General features: G+C 48.8%; 1 protein-coding gene across 1 annotated transcript in view; it reads right to left on the bottom strand.

Annotated features, from left to right (window-relative positions):
- Window positions 1–9540: 9540 nt before the first annotated feature.
- Window positions 9541–27677, bottom strand: part of LOC133350752 (terminal nucleotidyltransferase 4A-like) — a 44109-nt gene continuing 25972 nt past the window's right edge. The window contains exons 8-14 of the mRNA XM_061565475.1: window positions 27332–27545; window positions 24468–24594; window positions 21876–22003; window positions 19726–20066; window positions 17715–17831; window positions 16155–16298; window positions 9541–15805 (exon numbers count right to left, since the gene is read on the bottom strand). Of these exons, the coding sequence (XP_061421459.1) occupies window positions 15644–15805; window positions 16155–16298; window positions 17715–17831; window positions 19726–20066; window positions 21876–22003; window positions 24468–24594; window positions 27332–27545 (1233 nt within the window). The 3' untranslated portion in view covers window positions 9541–15643. The remainder of the gene's footprint in view (window positions 15806–16154; window positions 16299–17714; window positions 17832–19725; window positions 20067–21875; window positions 22004–24467; window positions 24595–27331; window positions 27546–27677) is intronic.

The raw sequence follows: 27677 nt of genomic DNA, 5'->3' as shown, positions 1-27677 counted from the left end.
AGACGACCTAAGGCTGGCTCACGAGAGGCTGGCGGAACTGCTCTACGCCGCTGCCGCTACGCTGGAGAACATCACACGGCTGGGGGCTGGTGGTCCACCGCGGGGCGAGGGGAACCGGCGTCCGGAGCGCCTTCCCGCCATTTTTGAAGATTCAAATTTTGAATTTCCCGCCATCGACGCGGCGACCGCTATGGGCGTGGCCAACCTCAACCTGGGGTCCGACATCGGCCGCGCTGGGGCTGCCGCATCAACGACGGAGGAGGGCGCGTCATCAAAGCTGCGACAGGCGATACCATCTGCCGTTCGCGCCGAGACGCAGCCGAGTCGGGGAGGCAGCAGCCCACGGGACTCCACGGCAACCGCTGCGCTACATCAAAGGCTGCCCCCGCTTAAAGAATTCGTGGGCGCAGAGGGCGACTGGAGCGGCTTCCGAAGACGCTTCCTCGCCCACCAAGAAATGGCTAAATGGACAGACGAAGAAGCTCTCAGCGCCCTGCCGGCGCTCCTGGACGGCGACGCGCTTGCCGCCCTAACATCGGCACCGAAGGAAAGGCGCTCTACGTTACCGATGGCGCTGCAGCTGCTGGGAGGGGTCTACGGACCATCGGCGGAATGCAGACAGGAGTTCTACGACCGCAAGCGGGGAGAAAAGGAGTCGCCCCTGGCGTACCGAACGAGCCTCCTGGCGATGGCCAAGTCGGCCTTCCCCCGTATGGATGACGACGGCATCGACGCTATGGTGACGGAGAAAATACTCCTCCTGGCTGACGATCTTGACATCGCTGTCGTCGCACAGGAGGACGCGGAAATGACATCGCTCCAGGCGGCGCGGCTCCTCCACGCAAACCTCCTGTCGCTCCGGCGGAAAGCCAGCAGGGCATCGGCGGGGCGTGCGGTGGCTGCAGCCACCCTTCCGACGGAGGAACTCTACGCCGTCGACCACCGACGGCAACAGGCGACGAGTGCACGGCCGGGCCAGGACGGGTCGGGCCGTTCCGACCATTCGTCACCTCCGACGTCGCTCCCGCGGTGTTTTAACTGCGGCGTCCGGGGCCACGTCGCCTCGGGGTGCCGCTCTCCTCGTCAGCGCGGGACGACACCTCACCGGGACGACGGGCCTCATCCCAAGCTCCACCATCAAAAACCGGCGAGTCGCGGCACCCCACACGTTTGGCCCACACACACAACCGTCACGCACTCAAACACCGCGACGAGAGGGGGGCCGGTATCACGCACCATCGCACCATCACGCACCACTCCGGGTACCCATATCGAACCCGGCCAGTGGTCCGCGCTGGCCGATCGTGTGGTTGCCGCATCGTCGGGGTCGTCGGCCGTTGTGGGGTATATCGACGGGGTTGAAGTGCGCATCCTGGTCGATACGGGAGCATCGGCGACTATTATTTCGGAATTAATTTATAATATTCTCCCTGTCCGGAGTCGTCCCTTGATGCCAGTTAACATACCATTCTATGCGGCTAACGGGGGCTCACTTGGCATCATCGGACAAATTCGTGCCCAAATTTGTATCGGGGAAATAAAATTGTCTGGGCCGATTTTTGTTTCTTCCTCGCTGGCGGTTTCGTGCCTGCTGGGGACGGACTTCCTGGCCAAAATGCCGATTGTAATTTTGATCGACCAGGGGTGCATAGAGCTTCCATCGGGCAGACGCATGGCGTTTCTGCCATCACCGGTTGCGACTCGGACGGCGTTCGCGACGGTGCCGGCGTTCGTGGAGAGAACGGTACGCGTTCCTCCGGGAACGCAAATGTTGGTACCCTTGAAACTTCGGCGGCCCCTCGTTAAGGGTGCTGGGGCACAAGGGGTACTGTTGGGACCGTCTAGGGCCGGGGTTAGTGGACCTGACTTACTACCGGCCCAGACCATAGTGAGAGGGGATGGTGAACCCTTCATCGCGGTCCTAAATGTGGGCTCGCGGACGGTGGTGGTCCCACAGGGGACCGTGCTTGCTCACGCAACGCCGGTGCCGTGTGAGGAACCCACCGTAAATTGCGTCAACACTGTCCCTGCGTCGCGACCGCATTCGGACAGCGATGAAGGGTGGCTCGAGGCGCTTTGTGCGGGATCGACGGACCTGTCCGATTCAGAGCGTCAACAACTTAAAACACTACTGCGAGAATTTTCCGACGTTTTTAGTCGAAATAAATATGATTTGGGTTGCACTCACTTGCTGCGTCACCATATTGACACGGGTGACAGCGCGCCAATTCGCCAAAATCCGTTTCGGTTGAGTCCCGCCGAAAAGGACCATGTCAAATCGGCTGTTGATGACATGTTGGCCGCGGACATCATTTCTCCTTCCACCAGCCCTTGGGGAGCGCCGATCGTCCTGGTTAAAAAGCAGGACGGTTCGTTGCGGTTTTGCGTTGACTTCCGGCGTCTTAATAAAATTTCGGTTGCCGACGCATACCCGCTCCCTCGGATGGATGAATCGCTTGACGCCTTGGCGGGAGCGCGATTCTTTTCCACACTCGATTTACTTTCGGGATTCTGGCAGCTTCCTCTGGATGATGAGTCAAAGCCTAAAACTGCTTTTCGTACACCGCACGGCTTGTTTCAATTCAACCGGTTGCCGATGGGCTTACACTCAGCGCCGGCAACTTTCCAGCGTTTAATGGAATTGGTTTTGGCTGGACTGCAATGGGAGTCGTGCCTCATTTATTTGGATGACGTTATCGTCTTTGGTAAAACTTTTGATGAGCATCTCCAGAGGTTGCGGGCGGTTTTCCTAAAGATGCGGGCTGCTAATTTGAAATTCAAGCCCCAAAAATGCCATTTGTTGCGTGATTCGGTGCGTTATTTGGGGCACATCGTGGGACGCTCAGGTATTGCTACCGATCCCGCCAAAACGCAGTGTGTCAGCTCCTGGCCGACTCCCACCTCGGTGGGAGAGGTCAGGAGTTTCATTGGGTTCGCGTCGTATTATCGACGGTTTGTTGCTGATTTTGCAACAATTGCTAAACCCCTGCACGCTTTAACATCTAAAGGGGTTCGGTTCCACTGGGGTCAAGAGGAGGAGGCTGCGTTCCGCTCCCTTCGGGACGCCCTGGTGAAAGCCCCTCCCTTGATCTACCCTGATTTTTCGAAGCCCTTTTTGCTCGACACCGATGCGAGCAACACGGGTATTGGGGGTGTGCTTTCCCAGGTGGTTGATGGCGTTGAACGGGTGGTCGCGTACGGTAGTCGGGTGTTGTCTCCTGCGGAGCAGAGATATTGTGTCACCCGTAGAGAACTGTTGGCAATTGTTTTTTTCATCCAACAGTATCGCCCATATCTGTACGGTCGGCATTTCACCGTCCGCACAGATCATGCGGCACTACAGTATGCCCTGCGGGTTCAACAACCATCGGGACAGTTGTCTCGATGGTTGGAGGTTCTCCAGGATTTTGATTTTGAGACCACTTACCGTAAGGGCGTTCGCCATACCAACGCGGACGCTCTGTCACGCATGCCAACCACCTCGGAATGTGCATGCCTCCTGGGGTCGGGACGTTGCAGACCTTCAGGGGACGCATCGGTTCCGATCCTGGCAGCCACCGACGACGACGAGCCACTGCCTGATAATTCGATCGAACAACAGGGAAGGGATTCCCTGTTGGGGTTGCCCGTCACTGAGTGGGGGCGCCTCCAAATGGAGGATACCTCCCTCCTCGGGTGGCGTCGTCGCGTCGGGGGTGCTGGCCGGGTGAAAGGTGATTCGGGTGCATGGGAAATGGTACAGGGTCTGCTCATGCATTGGGACGCAAAATCACAGCGACATCAGCTGGTCGTCCCTTCTGAGTTGCGAGGCAAAGTGGTGTGGGCCGCGCATGAGCGCCTGTTACATCTGGGGACTCTAAAGACCCTTGCACTGATACAACTAGATTTTTTTTGGCCTGGTATGACAAAGGATGTTGGGGATCTTTTGGGTTCATGCCCGCGGTGTGCGCAACGGAAACCGCCGGCACGGGAGTCTAACCCGCCTTTACAATCAATCAAGGTGTCCAGAATAAATGAGCTTGTCGCGCTGGACATCTTGGGCCCATTTCCCGCCACCCCCAGGGGCAATAGGTATTTGCTGACAGGAGTCGAGTATTTTACGCGCTGGCCCATGGCCTGGCCCCTTGCCAACCAGTCGGCAGCAGCCATCGTGGACGCCTTTGTTCAGGGATACGTCCTGGACAAAGGTGCTCCGGAACGGCTGCTGACCGACCAGGGTAAAAATTTTTCCAGCAAATTACTTAAACAAGTCTGTGACCTCTTAGGCACAAAGAAAATTCGGACCTCCCCGTATCACCCACAGACCGACGGAATGGTCGAGCGCCTGCATCGCACCATTTCGTCAATGATGGCACAGCAGGTCTCAGATTCTCAGACTGATTGGGACCTGCATATTCAGGGGGTCTTGGCGGCATACCGGATGGCACCCCATGCAGCTACGGGATTTTCCCCCTTTTACCTTATGTACAGTCGCGAACCCGACCCGCCTGTTCGCGCCCAGCTGCAGATCCCCGACCCGCAAGGAAAAACTAAATTGGCTGACCACGTCAAATTTAATCTGGCTAAATTAACAGAGGCGCGGGATGCTGCGAGGTTGAACTCGGACCTCCGTCAAAAGGCGAACGAGCGCCTCAGGTTGGGTCGGGCGCATGTCATACAGTGGAAACCGGGGGACAGGGCATGGTTGCACTGTCCCCAAGTACCCCTGGCTACCTCCCCTAAGCTGGCGCGGCCGTGGCGGGGCCCTGTGGAAGTGGTCGAGGTCTTGCGACCACAGTGCGTGCGCATTCGTTGGGGGAAGCGGCGATGGTTCGTGCACCCCTCTCGGTTGAAACCTTTCGTCGCGGTACACAAACCCACTTCACACATGCGTGGCCAGACGTGTGGGGGGTCGACCGACTCACTAGGTCCGTCTCCACCGCGCTCACCTAATGCCTTGCCGGCCGTGCCACCTCCAGGTGCATCGAGACTGACGGGCTCACGCCCGACCACCCCTTCTGGGGATACCAACAGTCACGAGGCATCAGAGGAGGCCTCACTCCGGGACGGACGATTACCACCTGACGGTCCGCCACCCGGGGTTTCCCCGTGTGAGGGGCCCGCCGCAAGGACACGCGCAAAAATGCGCAGACTGTTGTGAAACCGCAAGATGTGTATATATGTTGTGTTCATTGTGTGTTGTGTGGGGGGGGGTGTGTTCCCTGCCCATTGAATTCACATACGTTGTGCTCACCTGCTGTTGTGTGTATGGTGGCTTCGCTGCAAATTGTATATAGCTTGTTCTTACGGTATCCGTATTTATTCAGGGGGGGTGCGTCGGATTGTCCCCTTTCAGGGTTGAGGGTTTTGTTGTTGTCATTGTTGTTGTTGTTGTCGTTGTTGCTGTTGTTTCCTTCATGTTAGCGTTAAAAACGTTTTTTTAAGGCACACGCGGGGGTCCAGGGGTTAAATAACTTTTATTAAAAGTTGTTGCAGCCGGGACGGCTGCGAGCTGTACAGGGGGGGGTGATGTAGGGCTGTTACAGAGGGCCTGTTTGTGTAGGGCTGTTTGCATAGGGGCTAACGGATAACAAACACAGTGGGCGGGGACTCCGTGAGCACACGGGGTGGTGCCCGCAACGACGTCCGCACTGGACGGCGTGAGGGGGGTTTCGATCCTCTAGGGGGGTATAAAAAGGGATGAGCCAGAGAGCTCGGGGCTCAGTCTTAGTGTAGTTAAGGGAAGAGAGAAGACCGGCCAGATAGGCCCTGGACTCCCCCTGGGACGCCGCCCTTGTAAGGGCAGTGCAGGCTGGAGCCAGTGGCGTGGTCCCGGAACCAGTCAGACCTCTGGGATTCCGGGTACCGTAGCCCGACTGACCAGTGTCGGGCCAGACAGCCTCCCCTAGCCCGTTAGCGGAGGACTCGGCTAGGAAGGCTAGCTAGGGGTGAATTCCCAGTTGTACGGGTGAGGGGGCCGATACATCCCTCCAGTGCTGTAAAGACATTGTGCAAATAAATACGTGTGCCTTACCCCGTTGTCCACGCGTCCTCAAGAGTACTTCACATACATACACACAAACACATGCACACACGTACATACACACATACATACAGACACGCAGACATACACATAAAGACATACAAAAAAACCCACATACATACACACACACATACACACAAACACATACACACACATACATACGTCGTGTGTGTCTGCAGCAAGCGCGTGTATGTGTACCTATGGACGCGCGCGCGTGTGTTGTGTAGGGGGAACGGTAGTGTAGTGCTTAGCGTGCTGCCTGTGTCTGTGTGTGTATCTGTGTGTGTGTCTGTGTGTGTGCGTGTGTGTGTGCGTGTGTGGTGTGTGGGGAGCGGTAGTGTACTGCTTAGCGTGCTGTCTGTGTCTGTGTGTGTGTGTGCGTGTGTGGTGTGTGGGGAACGGTAGTGTAGTGGTTAGCGTGCTGTCTGTGTCTGTGTGTGTGTGTCTGTGTGTGTGTCTGTGTGTGTCTGTGTGTGTGCGTGTGTGGTGTGTGGGGAACGGTAGTGTAGTGCTTAGCGTGCTGTCTGTGTCTGTGTGTGTGTGTCTGTGTGTGTGTCTGTGTGTGTGCGTGTGTGGTGTGTGGGGAGCGGTAGTGTACTGCTTAGCGTGCTGTCTGTGTGTCTGTGTGTGTGTGTCTGTGTGTGTGTGTCTGTGTCTGTGTGTGTGTCTGTGTGTGTGCGTGTGTGGTGTGTGGGGAGCGGTAGTGTAGTGGTTAGCGTGCTGTCTGTGTGTCTGTGTGTGTGTGTCTGTCTGTGTGTGTCTGCGTGTGTCTGTGTGTGTGTCTGTGTGTGTGTCTGTGCGTGTGTGGTGTGTGAGGAGCGGTGGGTGTAGTGGTTAACGCTACGCTGCGCTACCAACCCGGCGAACCCAGTTCCATTCCCGCTCACGGCCACCACCGGTGACCATTATTTGAACCTCCCCTAGGTCGACTCTGCCTCAAACGAGTAACTGCTGTGGCGTATTAACATCGCCACTGGGGAGACAAAGGCGGCCGGCCGTGGTGGATACAAGTCCCGGGCGAAGCCGGGTAGTACAGCTAGTCTATATTGATTATAGTGCGCTGCTACTGCAATTGTTAATTCGGCCGTTATGGATCGACTTATGCAGCTAGCGAGGGATGCTGGGTTTAGTGATGTGTGTTGTGTGTGTCGCTATTGTAAACTTGTAATCACATTTGTTGGGAAAACTGTTACGTTGTTTATATAACATTGTTTTAGTACGTTTTAGAGGGGCTTGGTTTGGCCCGATTTTTTTATTTAGTATAGATTTATACTTACAATTTTTATCTGAAATGGAATTTTTTGCACTTTCTGTACGCAGCATGGACGGGTTGTGCTTTTTCTGCAGGATTTTATTGTTTACGTATGTGATGTTTAGATTTGTGTACAATGTATTTTAGGTGTATCTTGTAATTTTATTGTTTGTTGCGGTTGAACCCAAATCAAGAGCCAAATGGCTCACAGGGTAAATCCTAATAAATTAAACTGAAACCCCCCTCAAATATGACGTCACAAAGCTCTGCCCCCTCCCCCAATGAAATATATAAAACATGCTTCAAATCGCTTTAAACTATTGTCATTGTAGTGCGTATGAACTGTGGCGCTGCACTCTGATGTTGTCGAAGAAAACATTTATTAAAAAGTCTATTTAATTAAGTAGAATGTGTTGCCTGTTTATTTAAAGTTGCGCATTTTGATGTGACGTCACATTTCCCACCCCCCCCCCTCGTCACACATCGTCACAAATGTTTGACCCCCACCCCCCCCAGGTGCATGACGTCATTTATGGACGGCCCCCCCGTCGTCATACGCCAACATCTTCAATGTCTTCGTCCATTATGGACTATACAATGAAAGCGATTTATATTTGAGGATGAACTTTAACAGTTCGGGCTCATAAGATCAATTTAATAAGAGAGCCGGTCCGATGAATCGTCCAAAATTGGGAAAATGCTAATTAGTTTAAATTTGTAAATTATGAAATTCTAGTGATGCAAGACATTATTGATACATTACAGAAAAAAGCAATGTCATACAAGAGGAATCGTACGATTTTCAGCTTACCATTTGTAGAAATTTGAGTGAGAGAAAATGTCATGCGAAAGGGGATGATGCAATAAACGTGTCTCGTTACGCAACGTATTTGCTGCACTCTCTTCAATACATGAACAACCCCCGATCCACTGCTGGATGAGGGCCGCCCCACACCATGTCTAAATGGACCATGCTTCACGCAACTAGTCCGTACGAGTTGAAGGCAGCAAGCATCGTGCAGTACAACGAATGTAGACGAATTGCCTTCTGCTGCTGTGACTCCCATAGCAGCCTCTTTAATACTGGTAGGAACCTCCTGGTTACACCAGCCCACAGGGGATTATTGTGTCCGTCCGTCGTGCATACAAAAATGGGAGGGGTGGGGCTGGGTGGAGAAGGGAGGGTGGGGAGGGGCTGGTCACCCCGTTGTGCCCTTATAAAACTCAACGTTTAACCTACTCACGCCGGCTTGTGCCCGCCCTCAGTCGGGCATATTTGCGGAATACACCACGCCGCCGTTGAGCCTGGTCATTGACCGAGCAACCCAACGTTCCTATCAGCTCCCTCCGCAGGAATGTGTTATACCGCCTTATTCAAAGGCGCTTTCCAACAATTCTACATAAGTTAGTGTCTGAAAGTGGCATTCTTGTTATGGTTACATAACAGATGGGAGTAGTTCAGGCGAGGTTTATACAGGGCGATTCAAAACAATGTTAACACTTCTGAGAGTTTGCAACAGTACAATAAACGTGCAGCCTCCAGGCTCTGGAGACCACCTGGGAGAAGATTTCAGGCACGTGTCGACAATAATAGGGAATAAGTGGACACTGAACTTTTTGAAGCTATTAACATACTCTTGTTTCTTTCGGTAAAGTCACATAGAAGGGAAATAATAAAATATAATACAATTCTCACGACGTTTCGATTGCAACACAAGCAATCATCAGGTGTGAAATCCATAGCAGTGGTCTGAAACCACAGCAGTGGGTTTCACACAAGCAATCGAAACGTCGTGAGAATTTAGTAAAATTTTTATTATTTTATTATTTCCCTTCTACGTGACTTTACCGAAAGAACCAAGAATACGAATCCCTGCAGTCACGAAAGCTTTCAATCGAAACTATTAACATACATTTGTTATCATGTTAGTGTATTATCCGTTCTTTTCCCATTAAAAACGAGTCCCATATAAATGTTAACATTTTTTTGAAGTACCGTGTGTGTGTATATTGGTCTAGTCAGTTGGCCACCCATTAACATGTATCCAGGCTGAAACGTGCTTACCTTATAAAACCCGACGAGATCATGCCATGTGATTTGGTCATAGGCGTCAAAATAAATTCAGCCATATAGCCTCCACAAAGCCTCACATTTGAGTTTCACAAAATTATAGAATTCACCAATCCTTGCCGTCAATGCATTGTTTTACCCGTGTGTGTGTGTTGCCAACGATCAAAATAACGAGCGTAGACAACAAAAATGTGGTAAATTCAAACTGAAACAGATTTTTTTTATTGGCAATTGAACATTAATAACGTTACACACTGTCACACGGTGTCCCTGTGTACAGAACCGGAATACAAAGACAACTTTTGGTTTGTCCGTGCGGTGGCACGTGATGCAGATTTGGGATGCCCTCTCATTTTCAGGCGCTCCAAATATCAGAAATCAAAAGCAGCCATGAACTGAAATAGGGAGGAGGGGGCAAGCAGTTTGGGGATGGAGTACACACGCAAATCAACTACCCCGACTACTACCCCTTATCGTAACAACCCTGCCAACCCAGCCGACAATAAGAGCTCTCCCACAAACCCAAAACTGCTGTCCATTTCAATAATCTGTTCTGTTTTCAGTTTTGGTGTCCACAGCACCATGAGTGGATGTGCATGAACAGCTTTAGTGCATAAAGTCCCTCCGAAAAAAAACCTTTGTTAAAAACTGGAATGTTACGTTAAGTAGGATTTTAAAACATTGCAATGGAAGAATAAAACAACACTGCTTTGTTACAACGGATGTGCTCCTTCCACTGCAGTAAACTAAAACACTGACTGTTCAAATTCACGCTCAACATTAAGTAAAAAAGGAGCATTAATAAATGTCCATGTATTGTACTATTATTTTTTATCACGCTGTGTAAAAAAACATTAATTTTATTACTTTGAAACTTTTTAAAAAGAATATTGTGAAATTCTTTACAAGGTCATGCGCGATGGAAGCAGGGCCCATTTAAACCCAACTACAATGGTCACAAATGTTCCCTGAAATCATGGGAATTAAATAAAATGTTTGTGGCTTTCAATTATTGGAAGCATTTGCCAAGAACCAAACTGCAAACCCCACAGTATCATCCGCCGTCTTGTGATTAAAAAACAAATATTCACTGGAGAACTGCTCCAGGTATTACTCGTTGCTGTTACAGGCCACCATTTGATATTCTACAAAAAGGAAAACAATAACTCGTTCGATCCATTATCAGGTTAATTGCACCGTAGACAAGTTGCACACTTGCTAAAACAGACTGAAAAACTTCCTTTTGAACAAATGCCAAGCATGCGACTTGTTAAAATCCCTGCAATCTGATGTGGCATCATTCCATGTGGGCCATCACAAAGTACATACGGTAAAGCATAAATAAGACTGATACATTTCGGCAAATATGGCTCCGAGGCTTTGCACGAGCATTAATTGTCTTTTGTTTTTATAACTTGGAAATTTGTCGATTTTATTGTCCTCTCCAAGAAAAAAAAACTGATATAACGATCACCAAATATTGAAATTCATTTGGAGCAAAAACACTTGAATTCTGCTGTAATATCACACCCCTCACGAACGGTTCAAATTTCCCGAATTATAAAAAAACCCAATAATGGCAGCCAAAAGAGCCCTTAAAAGGCTTCTCAACCAGTACCATCTGCCAATCAAACCCTGCAAAACTGCATCTCACCCTCTCAAACAGCACGGTCAATTATGCACATGTCGGAATGCATCTAGAATCTACAGTAGGTCCCAGATTAAGGCCATACTTGTCCCAAAGTTTGGGAGGCAGTGATCCACAAATTTGTTTTGGAAGTAGTGACCCCATGATGGAATTTGAGAGATTCCTTACACCAAGTGTGGCCCTTGAATGCAAAAAGAACGTTTTAGAGGCAGGCGAGCATGCAGGGAGGCACCTAAAATGGGGGATATTTGGGAAAGGCCTTGCCCAAATCCTTAGGTCCTTGACATCGGTTGTGATGGGGTGGAGTAACAAGGCCTGCCCTTGCACAGCTTTGTTTCGTTTGGCTCGAGTCTCGTTTTGAGGTTGCCGTGTACGTTTTAAGAACAGTTGTACAAACCCAGGTTTCTCCATGCTAGTAATGTAGATGGTACATAGTGCTATACTCGCAACTTCAACCATGTGCAAATTCAAATAATATTAATAAAAACACAATGTGCACAATGTAAAATTCCTAAAGGATGTTAAGCAAAACTATTTTTTGTCTTTGTGTTTTTTAAAATAACCACAATAACAATGAAAATACAGTTGTGTTTCATCCGCCGGCGCTTTTTCAGAACTGGACTGGCCACATCACAGATACAAATTCAAGCATACGAGGCAACCAGGCACTCTTATTTTACAACCCTGGATTCATTATACTCACCACACCGCCCACGGCGCGCAATGCCACCACAGCGCCGCGTGTTTTACGCGAAACAGTGGCGACTTGCAAACCATTGCTTTCGAGTCAAGTTCACAAGAACGTATCAATGCGCAGAATTAAGCGGTTAAACAACTCATGAATAAAACAGTACCGGTGACTTAATTTCTATTTTATTAACTTTACTAATTTACGTAAATGTTTATATATTAAATTGCCCGTTAGGGTGCCTAGAACTGATATTTTTTTATTTCCTTTTTTCGTATATAATTGCTTTTGTTGGGGTTTGTTTTTTAATGTTAAACACTTAGTACAAAATAAAAAAAATGGAAAAAGCCACATTAAAACCTATCGCTTGATATCTAAGGTCTGATAGGCATAATAGCTCTTGGTCTACAAAACGTATGTCTTTGCATTGCCACGCGTTAGCGGTAAATCCTACCTGCTGCCATTCCTGCACAAATTATCAGCTGCCGTACAATAAACACGCGTCGGCTTTCCATTGTACACCCAGGCTGCGATGATCTTTACCAGCGCTGCACAAGGGAAACATTGCATAGTAAAATGACGCATTACAAAAATCAAAAACCAAAACCAAGTGCATTAATCACGCAACTTCATATTATAGAGTTTAGCAAAAACACAGCAAGGGATCCTTTACGTGAATATCCACCTTAAAAATGACGCATGGCCAGTCCTATGTAAGTGTTTCACCGCTTTAAAACAAAATATGCAAGAATACAGCATATAGAACTGTGTGTGCTTCCTTTAAGAACGTTTAAAGCAGGAAAAGTTCACGACAAATGCACTGTCGGAAAAAAATGCCGAAACCTCGATGTTGCATGACCCCATCTTCATGGAGGGGAATCCTTAAAAAAAAACTTCCATCTGAGGTTACCGCCAAAGATTAAATTAACTGCATCTGTGCTTCCAACCAAGAACCCAAAAGCAATGCATGTAGCTATGGAAATTATCCAATAGCGGAAAATGTTCTCTACAAATCTCTGCAATGGCTTGCACACAAACACCCACAGCCAACACCGTACGGTACTCTGCCACGAGAACATTGGTTGTGGCATATCTGTTCGGTGGACCCACGTAACTTCATGTCCACTGCGTGTATAAACTGCAAATGATAGCAGGTGGCACAAGTGGCTGAATGGAATCCTGTAAAGACCAGTCAATCACAAATGTTTCAAATAACTTTTACACTTTCTTTTAGTTGTGACGGCAAGCGTACGGCTGCCGCATGGCATCAATTGACGAATCGGTCCGTGAACAGTTCCACAATACCACGGAAGTGGGAAGAAGTGCAGAGCACAACAAGATCTGGCCACGAATCAAAGTGTTGCCTTTTAAAAGTGGCGGTAAAAGCAATGTGGCATCCACAAATGGTTTTATCCACCAGTACATTAATTTCCCACTGCCTAATCACGACTCGTGGGGAAGTCATGACAAACCGGGTTAGGGAGGTGGGGGGGGTCTGCCAGATGGAGAGCACTTTAGCGCGACTGTTGGCTTGGTTCACTGTAAAAAAACTGCAACCCAAAAAAGCAACGTTGTTTGCACAAACGTGGCAATGTTCGAGCCGTTACAAAACCACCGCCGCCACCGTAAAGCGGAAACCGAAATTAAAACACGGTGACGCTACCTGATGGAACTGGCACTTTTTTTGTTTTTAACCCCAACAAACCTGCGCGTTTCAGTTTAAAGGGCCGTTGTGTTTACATGTATAAAATGCTGGTCACCAACAATGCATCTTACGTAACGCTATTGCACAAATATACACGCCTGTTATTTCTTAGTGGGGATGATTGCATAACACCCAGACAACACTGGAGTGGTTGTTAACGTGTTGAACCAAACGCTCCCCGGTTGCAGGAGCATTCATGTATATTCATTCAAAACGCAGAAAGCACAGAACATCAAAACGCACGGCCGCAAGCCTTAAACGACACCTCGCACAGTGGTCAAGCATCAATGTGGCACGCACAACCGATGTTGCTCAATGCTGCACAAGTTAGGAGCGGATGTTAAAATGGTAAAATGCTTCGTGCCAACAACTGCCCGCTCATTCCCGTGTCTATCACTATAATACACGGCACACATTGCAATGGCTGCCAACTTTGACATGTCCAAAACATTGTTGATTTTCAAAGCATGTTTCAATTTGTCTTAATGGTTTATCAGCTCAAAAACAAGAGCTAATGGTGGGACAAAAATGCAGGAATTAAAACATGAACCAGTGATCTTGAGAGAGTGCCTATGAAGTTGCACATTAGCGTTACAGTATAACCGTCACATTCACAACCACATTTGGCCTGCCTTGTTCTTATGTGGAGCACGGCCAAAACATTCGAGACTCGAAGCATTTCACCTAAAATATCACGAATACTGCCAGCTATGCTCCCGGGTTACGTTTGGCAGCCAGCAAAAACACTTTGGGGCAAATATAACCAAGAGGGCAGTGTGACATTCTACAAAGTGCTTGCCAGCATTGCAGTTGCATTGGTCGTCCCATGATCTCGAACCAGCAAGCCACCTTGTGTTTTACTCGCAATGGCGCAGTTATCAAAGCGATGCGCAGGGCTCGCAACCACCAATGCGAAAGTTTGAGATGGGTTATGGGGGCAGCAACCTTCACACACGGGCTCTTGGGTGCACACAAACACACACAATGGCCCATCTACATTTTGCACCTGTGCACCCAGTTAGTGAAAATCAGGCCACCATTTACTTAACCTTCTGCAAATGCTACAGTATAATTAATCAGGTTTGGAGTGCTGGGGTTGGGGGACTGGATGTTAAGACCGTGCATGGCCGCTCTGGCTGTTGTTACAACGTATGCGAAACTCTTTCACCATCGCCTAATACGGAGCGACGCCACTTAGGTGTGCTGAAATCAAGCGCCTAGGTCAGTGCACTTTGTATTTATGAGGTTAATGGAAGCACAGCTTCCACGAGCTACATTATCGAAATTCGAACCGTATTAAAATCATCACTTACAGTCGATATTTCAACATTATTCCATCAATATATACAACTGTTTAGCAAAAATAATCTTGTAGTAAACATGCAATGTGTTTGTATATATAGGTTTAGTGTCACTTGTTTAAAAATACATAACTAGTTTTAATTTCCCTTTGCCTTCACAATACCTTACAACACTGGCTCTTAATATATATTTTTATTTTCGTTTTGTTTTGCTTGTAACAAAAAAAAATAGCTGTACAAGTGTGTTCAAAAAACAAAAAGGGTAAAATGAGATTTCATTTTTTGGCTACCTGGAATTTAGCAATTCACAATTTCTTTGCAACCTCCTTTGCAGTTGAGCGCGACAGATTTCTTCGTTTATTTACGGTTGTTGCCATTTCTCCTTCCACCTCTACGTCCTGACACGTGGCAATAAAATAACCGCACGGATATAAAAATGAAAGCCATTCAGCTCATGTGAAAAAAAACAAAGAGCCACACAAGCAACAATGTTCTTTTGCTTCTGGGCTGATGTAGGCAGGACATCTGGAAGAAAGGCATGAATGCAGAGTCTTCACAACACGACTGTGGGCACAAGCAAAATTGGTGTACTTGCTCTTGTACGCTGTCGCTTAATAAGCCACGGAGTGGCCAGTTTTAAAACCTCAGCCGAGGTCTCACCTTGGATTCTTGGCCCAGGCTAGACTCTACAACCTGCACCTTGGCAGGACCAGAGGTGGTCGGGCCAGAATCTCAGTCACGAGGAATTTAACCCAAATCTTCACCCAAGCAGGATCACTGTGGATTCTGGCAAAGGATCGGAACCTGAACCTTACCCCAGCAGGACAACGGGGGTCTAACTCAATCACGAGCCTTGACCCTTTTGTCGATGCCTCGACAGAGGAAAATTGATGCGAGCTGCCAGGGCTGTTGTGGGTAGGTGGCCGTGGCGGCGGCGACGACGACGGTGGAGGCCGCTACGGTTGGTGGTTGTTATGCTGCCCGCGGCGGTGCCTGCGCCGCATGCTGTGGTAGCTGTGGCTCGTCCGGCCGCTGCTCCCCGACGCGGGCGGACGCCCATCGCTGGGCCCCGAGTGGGGGTGGGCATCTCTGGGCACGGTGTACCTGTAATCATCCACCTGGGAAAAAAACCAACAACAGCAGCAGCGGCCTTAACAACGACAACCGAGAACCCACATATCCAATTACGTATTTGTCATGCAAATATTGACGAGCAGACTGAGAACGCCGACTCATTACACACCTGTCCCCCAGCTAAAATGACAGGCAGCCGAAACCTGGATTCAAATTCGGCATTTCAGCGATGTCAAGTTTAGGTCTCAGACCCCCGAGCGGCCACTGCCACTGGGTGCAAAAGATGTCACCGTGAATTGCTACACCAACCGTTCATAACAAACCCCGGGGCAAGCGTATCGCCTGTCCAAGTGCCGGGGGAGTTTGGGGGAGGAGAGAAAAAAAAGAAATCACCTGGCGATAGCGGGGATTCCGGACGGGCTCGTAGGCCGCGCTGTAGGGAGCCGGTGTTGGCAGCAAGTAGTCGGGGGCAGCCCTCGCCCCAGCAAAGGGCGCGCACGGGAATCCTCCCGAGGGCAAAGTTCCCACCATGAATTCCTGGTGGTGGAGGCACGGGACAACCTCGCAGTGTGGGTCTCCAACAACCAAAAAGGTGCCGCGTGGACGTGTGTGCTTGTGTACCTTACAACAGCATATACAGGCGTAACTTCATAGCTTGACACTAAATATAGCCGAATCCCAAGACGCCGTGCGACAGAAAAGATAACCGGTGGGGGGTGGGCGAGGGGGGTTGGAGGGGATTGTGATGGAGGGAGGTAGTCCGGTATAGGTGCTGTATAATACTCGTGCCTCGACTCGAATAGGTGGAGAGAGACTTAGCAGTGTTTACAACCAAGGGGGGAGTTCCAGACAGCGGATCCCCACACCAGTGAAGATCGACTGGCAATATTGATAGGAGACCTTGGTTACTGCGTGGCAGGGTGGCGCAGTGGTTCGATTTCCGGCTCGGACGCCATTCTGTCTGCCGTTTGTATATTCGCCCCCTGTTCTGCATGGATGTCCTCTGTATTCTCCGCTTTCTTTCCAATACTAAAAAAACAACAACATACAATGCAACTGGCATTGGCCAGAAATTCCAATGCTAAAATATAAACCAACGTATGTAGAACTTCTTTCTTCGCACCATATGTAGACAACCGTGCTAAAATCGGGGATTACACGCAGCAACATCATCATGCCAGATGGGCCGGTTATGGAGACGAACTGCAGTGGCACCCACGTATCGGTGACCTCGGGAAAAACCCAAAGGAGTGATGAAAGAGCAGACCGAGAGGTTTGGCATTGCTTGTGTAAGATGGTGAAAATCTGGCAGGAGAAAGGAATCAAAAGGATGGTATGGTCGCTCGATTCCCAATCTTAAGATCAGGAAATTTCCATCAGTGGGCACAGCTCATTATCCCTTCCAGGTCAACAAAACAAGTACCACTTTGTAGAATATCACCAGGGGTGATTTGAAGCCTGCATACAGGTCATATCCCAAGCCAAGTTTGAGAGAATGTGCCCATAGTGCGCAGCAGCAGCCACGACCCATCGCCAACCCCCTAGAAAATCCCCCAGGGTTAGAGAGCTCCCTCCCCCTGCCCAAGTCTGGAGAGTAACGGTCAAAGTGCTGCAGCCACGAGAGGCACGTGGCCAACCCCTCGACCTGCTCCTCTTCCACCCCCCCACCCACGAGGTTCAAGCACAGCTGGTGGGCAGGGTCAAGCGTACGTCAGACCTCTACTCCCCCCCCCCCCCCCCCCCCGCTAAAACCTCAATTGAAATGCGGGATTTTCCCACCCACAGTTAAAAATAACCATTGGAGACAAGTGCTTAACCAACATTTGAGCCAGGAGATGGGTGGAGTTTTGAAGAGGGAGAATGACAATAGTGGCGATTCGAGATTCGAGTTCGGCTGCGACTCTCCACCGCTGGACAGACGCTCCCCGGTGACGCGGGTGGTGAAGCGGCTACCTGTGGTTGACCCGGCGTGGGTGCGACATCGTGCAAGGGAGAGGCAACGCTTGCTGGGTTCGCAGTCGAGGCTGCCGACACCACCGCTGTTAGCCGGGCCGCAGGGTTGTCAGAGTCCTGGGGGGGGGGGAATGCATGCAGGCGACGTTACGCAACCGCCCAAGTGACACGAGAGACCTCCAAAGCAGTGGCCAAGTGACTCAGACGGTCAATTCTTAGAGGCAATGGTTGAGGGGAGTAATGTGTGGGAGAGGTAGCCATGCGTTACTGTACTTGGACTATCAAAAGATGGATAGATGCCAACGTCCGCTCCGAGGTAGCCAACAGATTGCAGTTCAATAGATGATTCAACCCAATTATAGAGAATTAAATATCACCCCCTTGTATGCACAAGTTTTATAGGTACAGTAAACCCTTGTTAATTCGACGCAAATGGGACTCGGGCCTTTGCCGAATTATCAAATATTCCGAATAATGTACTCGCCAGTGCCTCCCCTGCCCCAAAAAAAAAAATCTATTTTTTTTCTCCAAAAATAATTTTACTAAAAAGTAACACTTACCATGAGTAGCTAGCACTGCAGGCGAAGGAGGATGTGGTCGGTGACAGGTTGTGGAGGGGGGCTTAAATGCACTTACTGTACTGTACGTTCCCTTTATCACTAAATTATAACGTAAATACCAAATTACACCAACATAAAACTTCACATTTTTCACGTAACAATATTTACTTAAAGACTACATTATATTACACTTTTATACCACATTACTCATTGTCAGACTACATGCTTCCTCATCTTCTCCCAGGCTTTGTTGACGCTGTAAAGGGTACTTGATTTTATGTGAAACTCTTCATACACACCATACGCATTGACACACCTGCATCAATTCCATCCAAAACTGTGGCTTTGTCTCTCAGACTAAGGAATTTACACTTAAGTCCCTTTTGATTACTTCTTCATGTAGTTGTAGACGACATTTCGGAGAGGGTTTGCTTGCAGAGTGCATAAACAAGGTAAAGTCCAAAGCAACCGGTCTGCACAAACGCTCACCACGGGTTCCACCTCTAGACTGAGTCAGTGTTGGTCGTGGTGAGCGGCACCGCTCCACGGGTCTGCCGAAATTGGACCATTCGCTACACCGATTTGGCTCGTGGCGAATTACTAATACTGTATACATGCCAAAAGCACAGCCGTTCCAAATTTTCCCCAATTACGAATTATGAAATACCGAAATGACGGGGTTTTACGCTACTGTGGTTTTGCCTACCCCATGCCAAACATAATTTGTCAAATTTGACCAAACCTCCCATGGTCTTGAAACTCAGGCTATCATGGCTGTTAACAGTCATCTGCACAATAATATCACTGCTACTAAGAAAATACAGGTAGTCCTCTACTTACGATGGAGATGCGTTACGACGACCCCATCGTAAGTCAAAAATATTGTAAGTCGAAGATGGCCTAGCCTACCCAGGAGTCTTAAAGAATGGTGATAATTTAGCAAAACATAGCAATTTACAGTACCGTACTGTATAAACTATATACTATATGTATTTATTAATTACAATACTGTATTGCACAGTAAAATTTAAAGTAAAGAACAAGGTAAATTCCTAGCCTACCTATATGAACTGCAATTTCAGAGAAAGTTTTTTCAGGAAACAATCCTATCTGCTATAATTTGTTTTAACATGTATTGAACGTATCATATCGTGGTAACCCTAAAATGAAATCGCTAAAGCTACGTATCATTCATGCATTGAACGTATCGTAACGTATCACTGGACTGTACTCACCAAGATTCGTACGCGGCTGCGTTTGCCTGCCGCGTGAAATTTAAAATATTTTACAATTTTGTCGTATCGCTATCGCCATCGTAACATCTAAATATCGTAAGGTCGGATCATCGTAACTCGGGGACTATTTGTATTGGTCAAGTTTCACAAATGGTCTCAAAGCAAGACGTCTCGCCATCGCGGCTGGCGGTGACGAGCCCACGCGGCGGCGCTCACCGTGTCGCTGGAGGCCGACTCGCAAGACGACGCGGCAGACCCGCTGCTCGTCGACACCTGCTGGCTGCTGGAGCGCGAGTCCGACGACGAAGACACGGCGCCACCGCTGCCGCCTCCTCCTCCGCCGCTGCTGCCTCCCCGCCCGCCACCCTCCTCCCAGTCCCCGCTTCCCGGCACCGCCGCTCCGGGTGCCGCCCCTCCCACGCCGGAGAGCGTGGGAGGGACGCCGTTGCCGGCCGACGACGGAGCGATGGCGACCGACGAGCACTTGAGCAGAACAAGACGTGGATCGGGGCGCACGCCCCCGAGGAGCCCGGGCACTGGCGGCCTGAAGCCCGATGCTGTCGGCAAGAGGGGAAGGGCGGTTATAGCAACGAGTGCCGACTCGGCGTGCAGGGTAGAGTGGTGGCAGTGGTAAGCTCACGGGCACTACAAACCCGGTGGCCTGAAGCCCAACGCCCGGTTAGGCAAGGAGAGGGGGCGGCTACAGCGGCAAATCATCGTCAGCCATTCTGTGTGCGTGCGTGTACGCGGGTGCAGCAGTGACGGTGGCGAGCGTGCTGCTGTCGACCTGAAGCCTAATGCAGTCTGGCCAAGAGGGAAGGAGGGGAACTATAGCATCACGTTCTGTGGGCAACTTGTGTGTGTGCAACGGTGGAAAGGTGGCGTGGTAGTTAGCGTGCTGCGTGTCAAACCTGGCGACCAGAGTTGAAGTTGCAGCCACAACTAACAGTGGCGAATATCTGAACAGGCCAGGGGCCCCCTCGGGTGCATTGTGCAATTCTTAAAAAGTTCTCACAAAGAGCATTTGCCCCAACAGTCTGAAAGGCTACGAGGGGCATCTTTGCGTGTGTGCATTTCTATCAGCGTGTTCATGTTCCCTTACGTTTCTGGCCAGGAAGTAATTTAGGCCTTAAGAGTCCTTTAATGTTTAGTTGGCGCACTCGAAGACCCCTTCCATACAGTAAACAACTGGAGCGTGCACTCTTTCAATGAATGGAAAAGCAAAACTAGACAAACTCTCCTAAAGCCCTCTCGTGGCTAGCAAACTGACATTCAGCCCCTGAACATATTGCCATACGCAACAAGTGTGCTCATGTGACAGCAGGTGTGCGCAGTGACCACATCACCAAGCAGCTCCTGTTGTTTCGCCCAACAGAAGATATTAAAACGCAAAGTACAGGGCTATACAAGAGATGGGCTTGTGTGGTACCCAAGGGACCTGGAGGAGTCGTGAATTTTCTGGCCACTGGTACCAGTGCTGGCAGGATCAGCCGATGCGCAGAAGGCGCACGAGATGAGCGTTTTCACCTGCTGGCGGCTGCTGCTGCTCACGATCAACAACTGGGAGGTGGAGGAGTGATGCTCATGACAATGAGCAGAGCACCGAGTGGATGAAACGCAGTTAGCTGGCAGTGGGAAGTGCGGTTGGAACATGTGCCCAGTCATGGTAGTCCATTAATCCAGGACAATGGGACCCATTCCATGAGGACCTGCCAGCGAGCCCTCGCCATTCTACATAGCTTAAAAGTCACTGACGTCACCACCACTTGTTGCTGTACGCTTGTATGCATTGGGTAGTATCATGTTGGAATGTGTGTATGTTTGTATGCAAGTGCAAGTGTGCAGGAGGTGTGGGGAGCAGTAAGATCGTGGGTAACGCATTACACTACCAACCCGACGACCAGCGTTGGATTCTCGCTCACAACCAAAAACAATGACGAATACTTTAACTGGTCCTGGGCTTTCCAAGTCAACTTAGGCTCACGAGTATCTGGTGCAGTGTGTAAACATCAGCAATGAGTAGACAATAGTGGCAGGGCATGGCGATAGCCACCCACCCCCTCGTGTGCCGTGCTGGCTAACAGCACCTCCCCCCCAGGGGATCTTTTGTCTTTGTGTACAAGAGTGGGTAGACAAGAGTGTGTAGGTTTGTGTGGGCATCTGCGTTTTCATTCAAGTGCAGTGAGAACCTGCATGCAGGCATTGTCGTGACCAGCACACAGTTACACCGTTGAGGCCATCTGCCTTCTTCACGCGTCACCATCAGCCACGTCGCAACGCACGCCCAACCGGTATGACCGCACGCGCTCGCTTACAACCACGTGCGCAACCACGTGGTTGCGCCGACGGCGAGAGCAACAACATGCCTGCAGGCTGCAGGGAGCAGGGGAAGGCGGAGAGGTCGGGCGTGACGGGGGAGAGTCCCCACGTCTGCTGGATCCACTCGCGGTACTCCGTCACCTCCCGCGTCACCTTCACGATCCGGCCCAGCGTGCTGTGGCCGCCCCCCCACCCGGCGCACACGCGTACGCACACAGACACAAAGCAACGGCGACGTTAGTTTGCAGCACTGAAAATTCGTTTAAACTACAGTCGCCGACCAGGGCGGTGCCGCAAACATCTGTGAAAAACAGCTTGATAGCTCATCGGATTCCTCCAGGATAAATATTCTGATTCTGCGGTAGAGCGTTCGCCACTCATTGCCGTGGTTGCTCGTTTGAACCCGGCGGCTGCCCTGATTATTACTGTGGCTGTAACAACCGTAATAATACTATGCACAGTCTGATTCTCAGCCGATGGCAAAGATCGCCTGACATTATTTATAATAGCAGGCCGTTGTGTGCCAGCGTCCGGGTTCAAATGTGCCTGCAATTGGGACAATACAATGCAATTATCGCCCCCTAACGACAGATTAATGCCCTAGGTCACTCGAAAATGAGGCAATGCCAATCTCCGGTTTTCACCTGAGTTAAAACTAAAATTAACTTTGCAGCCAATACACAACATCGGGGTAAAATGTATAAACGTGTGAAAAAGAGCTTAAAAGCTCACAGATTCCTCAAGTCTCAATAAACATTCCGATTCTGAAAGGATTCGCAATTGGATAGCCACAAGGTTAAATTCCAGTCAGAGGGCCAACGCTCTTAAACAGCAATCCATAGCCCATAAACTAGTGCTACTTTGTAGACATTAAAATGCACCTCCCATTAGCGCGGTTGGCTACATACGGTGTGAAAGAAGGTCTACATACATACCTATGGAGTTGACTGGCTGCCGGCATGAGAATGAGGAATTTCCACCACTAGTTAATAGCCAATAAGGAGAGGAATGTTTGCCCGTACGACTCATTTTAGCAGGGAGACCGACTTTGAAATACAGCTGGGTTATCAGCTGATGTTTCTTCCCAAAATATCTTCATAGAATGCCTTCAGGTTAGAAGAACAAAGATATGCCGGGAAAACACAGAGCTGTTCAAGTGCTTATGATAATGCCGATGCTACCGTTTACACTGCTGCCAATCCCGGTGTTCTCGAACAGACATTGATGATTAATTGATTTAAAAAAAGACTGATCTTGCATTTAGGAATCGATTTTAGACAGGTTTTATGCAACCTATGCTAATTATGTGGAAACGTTCCATAGGAGGATGATTAAATTAACTAGCGGAGCTACAAACGGTATAAATGAGATGGTACAAGTGACAAACATTTTTTTTCTTGGATCCTGGTCATCACCTGCCAGACAGACGAATCCATACATCCTTCTGCTGATAATGCTGTTGATACTGCTAATGGCTGCCAAGGACGATGCGGCTAACACGGACAACACCAGTGGTAAGAATTTTGATGCTGATAATAAGAGCAGGCTTTGAAAAGTTCTCTAAAAAAAGGAGTTGACAGCACTGGTTTGCACGACTGGATATCTGTGAAAGAGCTTTCTAGCTCATTAAATTCCTCCAGTATAAATAAAGATTTTGATTCTGAACTAAATTTACCTATATTGGACACCTGCTTTAAAAAAAAAACACCCAATGCCGATTTAAAGCTTTCGTGACTGCAGGGATTCATCTTCTTGGTTCTTTCGGTAAAGTAACGTAGAAGGGAAATAATAAAATAATACAAATAAAACATAATAAAATCATTCTCACTAGTGAGAATTATTAGTGAAAATTATTTTATGTTTTATTTTTATTATTTCCCTTCAACGTGACTTTACCGAAAGAACCACGAAGATGACACCCAATGCAATCACAAGCTTAAAAAAAAAATGGTTGTCCGTCTAAGACTACCCTTTCCGTCTAAGACTACCCTTATGGAGATAACAAGACGACCATTAGTCTGATGCTGCTGACACTGTTGCCAATGATGACACTGCTAACAATCACGACACCTCCCTGTGAATTGTGGGTAACAGGTCCAAGAGGAGGGGCGGCAGGCACGCAGTTACCGGCTCAAAAAGCCTTCTCTGTCCATGGTTCCTGTGGCCTGTAGGGAATTGCTAATCTTTAACAATGCAAAGAATTCCCCCCTTCTTTCCACCTGCTCCCCTCTACTCCCTTACTAAAAAGTTATTCTACCCTCACCTTCCCCTCACCACATAAAAGTTCACGTACCCCTCTCGCGGTCCCCACTCGGTGGGGCAGCAGCGAGCCCAATCTCCCCCCTCCTCACACAACGTTCGGGACTTATGACCAACGCGGTTTGTGCACCTACTAAAATGGAATAAAAAAATAAGTAAACAACTCTGACGGCGACGATACCGACATAGATGGCCACCACTCCGACGCTGCGAAGCCTCTTGCTGACGGCGAGGAGGACTCGTAGCGGCTCTGTATGCATGTAGGCACAACTTCTTTCGCATTATATGTAGCCAAACGTGCCAAATCGGAGGTTCTGCTTGCTCATGCGGCAGTCAACAAGCAATGCACAGGGGAGCGAGGGAGCGAGCTGGCGGCCCACCTGTCCAGGTCGCGGTTGGGGTAATACTTGGCCTGTGAGCAGACGGCACGGTTCAGCACCGTGTAGGCGTAGTCGAAGGCTTGCCGGGCCTGCATCGCCCCATACGAACTCCGCCCGAGGTCCTGACCTGCGCCACAGAGGATAGACGCGCACACCAACATGTGAAGCCGACGCCACAACGTCGTCGTCACACATTCTCCCAGCGACGATGTCGCTGGCAATAATTGTTCGACAACTCCTGCCGTCAAACAAGCCATCATACAACTTGCATAGGAGTTGATTTTGTTCTTTAATCGTTTTTTGTTCCCCTCCCAATTAGATTTCAATTGTGATTTGGAGTGGTGTCGAGACAAAAAAAACACCATCGGAACTTTCACAGCAAGTAGGGTAACAATTACCTTGTGTCACCAAATAACTAGGCATCAAACTATTTCTGAGGTCATTCAATAGCCTCCTATGCACACTAGAAGGCGCACCTCTTTATATGCCCTGTAATGAGCCTCATCTGATATATTTAATCCTCAGATGTAATAGGCCACATTCAGTGACAAACCAATGTAAAGCGATGTGTTGTTTGGGCAGAGCTGATCAGGCTGAGAAACTTCAAGTAACTTCACTTGAGAAGCCGATTTAAATCAGTTGGCTAAAACTCTGATTCAAGCCTAAGATCTAAGCATGCCAGCTCAGTGTTCCTACAAGTTAGTAGCCCCCTGATCCATACATCTACCACTCGCTCTCCATCTCTCCCAGACTATCGTGTTACTCGCGATCAATATGCCAAGGGCACCTCCAACAAAATTACGGTTCCTTTCCACAAAGTCTCTGTTCGATGAGCAGCGACTCCTAACACAAGATAACGTGCGTGTACGTCTGCCCAGGAAATGACCACTGCCTGTACATTAGAGAGGCACTATCAATTGTATCATTAGCGGCCATTTACAGAACCCAATCAAAAGCCTTTTTGACAATGTGACATTTTCAAAAGATCAATGGAATATCCTCGACGGTCTAATATCAAGCAACCAATTTACCCATCTCGTAACCTTTTGATGGTCACAGTGTTTGGAATGCTGGCACATGTCAATATTTGGTCATAATATTCGGTCATTTCCGAAGAGGCTTCCGAACCAATAGCCGAACATGAAGGCTGCATTGCAAGTCAAAAGGCGAAAATGTCATCCGGTGAAAGGTTATCCGCTGCGATTGAAGCGTGGCACCGACTCAAAATAGAGGGACACGCTTCAATCGGCTTAGTCCCTTTTTTGTTCAGAAGCAAATAAATTTAGATTTCATAGCAGTGACAAACGTCCACTCTTCAGAGTTCGCAGTGCTGAAAAGCACTGCTGAAAAGCACTGCGAACTCGGCGCAAAGAGGAAAAAAAAAAGCGGCAACGTTTAGTGTACGGCGGCAATGCTAAAATAAGAGGGAACATCAATGCAGCGTGTAGTCTGTGTTCTCACTCTTTGAAATAAAAGCGATTGAATGATTAATGGAGTGAAAGTGCCGGCTTTAACGATACCAGCGACCTACGTGCAAAAAAAACCCGTTGCGTTTATGCCCCACAAGAGGCGCTTTATAAATACTACAGCGCTTAACGTTACAGGCTGGATAATAAAATAAAATGTTAAATCAGGAAGACCAAGGTTGCTGAAGATAATAATCATAACGATGGACACTCATTCTGCATTAATTAATTAGTATTAATCCTGCAATTAGTAGTCAATCAAATCAATTTGATGAAAATACAGATTACAATGATGACAACTCTGCTGCTAATGACGATGGTGGTGCGACTAATGACAATTTCACTTGACTGCAACAACGGTAATAGCAATGACAATAATACAATGGCACTGGCAGAAACACTAACATTAACAATCATGATATTTAAAATGTGCTGCGTTTTATTGCTTCTTGGCAACATATTCTGTGTTTCACGGTCGTGATAACGATTATTAGTGATAATAATTGGTAGCATAAACTTCTTGGCGAAATAGGAAAATAGTTGTTGCACTCCGTTCGTACGTTTTGATCCACATGCCGACATGCATCTGCAATACTGCAAGCGGTCTGCTCAAGCTATAATTGGAACCGTCACCGTCGGAAGGATTTCCAGACATCAATAGGCTTGACTCGGAGGTGTCAGCGGACAGTGTTTCACGGTGTCTTTGCCAATAGACTCCGACAGTTGCGAGCTCAGAAAACAATAGATTTTAGGGGGCGCAGGAATTTAAATTGAACTTTACTTACTCAATACTATTCACCAACAAGTCTTAACGAACGGTGCACATGTGGTGACGGAATATGGGATATCCGATGAGGTTGAAAACAAATACAAAATTTTAGCGTGATCAGATATAGGTCGAGCACCGACAAACCCGTAAAGAATTAACGCGAGGCTGGATTCATCATCCCTCATGAATAGACGCCCATCAGTTTCATTGTTGGAAATTCGGAGCGAGCATGGGGACGTGACTGCAGGAGGCGCAGAGTTCCGAGTAACGTCGAGGAGATCATTCGAGCAGCCGCACCCATGCAACGGCGAGGAGCTGCCAAGCCGAGCAAAGATGAATGACAATACTATAAAAAACTATATTTCATTTTACCAGGGAATGCTCACCGAGCTATACAGCTCTTTTTCAGAAGCGATCTGGCCACAAATGATAGCACAATGAAGTGGCTTGTCACGTGGAAATTTATAGCAGCCAAATACCCTAAATGCACGCGACCACAAGGAGAACATGCAAACTTCAAATATTACAGGAGTCAAGGATGGGGATCGAACCCAAGACCTCCTGTATAGCAGGCGAGGTAGTTAACATCTCCCAGCCACCGTGGCACGCGATAATGCGGAGCACCGCACCTGGTACCACGGGGTCCTCCACGAAGAGGAAGGAAGGGCCGAACCCCTCCACCAGCTCCTTCTGCGCCTCGGCCTTTGCCACGTAGCTGCCGCCGTCCTTGATGCGGATTCCCGCCTTCAGGTAGTTGAAGTTGCGTCCGTACAGCTCAAAGAATTCGATGAGCAGCATGCCGAGGTCTCCGTCCCCGCTGCGCCCATCGATGTCCGCGTGCAGCTGCATTGGCGCGAAACACAGAATGCGCCACTCGTGACGATGCAGAGGTGGCCGCGAGGCTCGCCGAGCTCGATCTTAAGTAAAAAAAGTAGTTATTTGAAACTCTTCTTTTTAATAGTATATAGGTTGTTT

This window comes from Lethenteron reissneri, chromosome 35 (assembly GCF_015708825.2).
Source record: "Lethenteron reissneri isolate LAM-NWPU_2019-01 chromosome 35, ASM1570882v1, whole genome shotgun sequence".
NCBI lineage: Eukaryota > Metazoa > Chordata > Hyperoartia > Petromyzontiformes > Petromyzontidae > Lethenteron > Lethenteron reissneri.
This window is presented reverse-complemented; position numbering and strand designations above follow the sequence as displayed.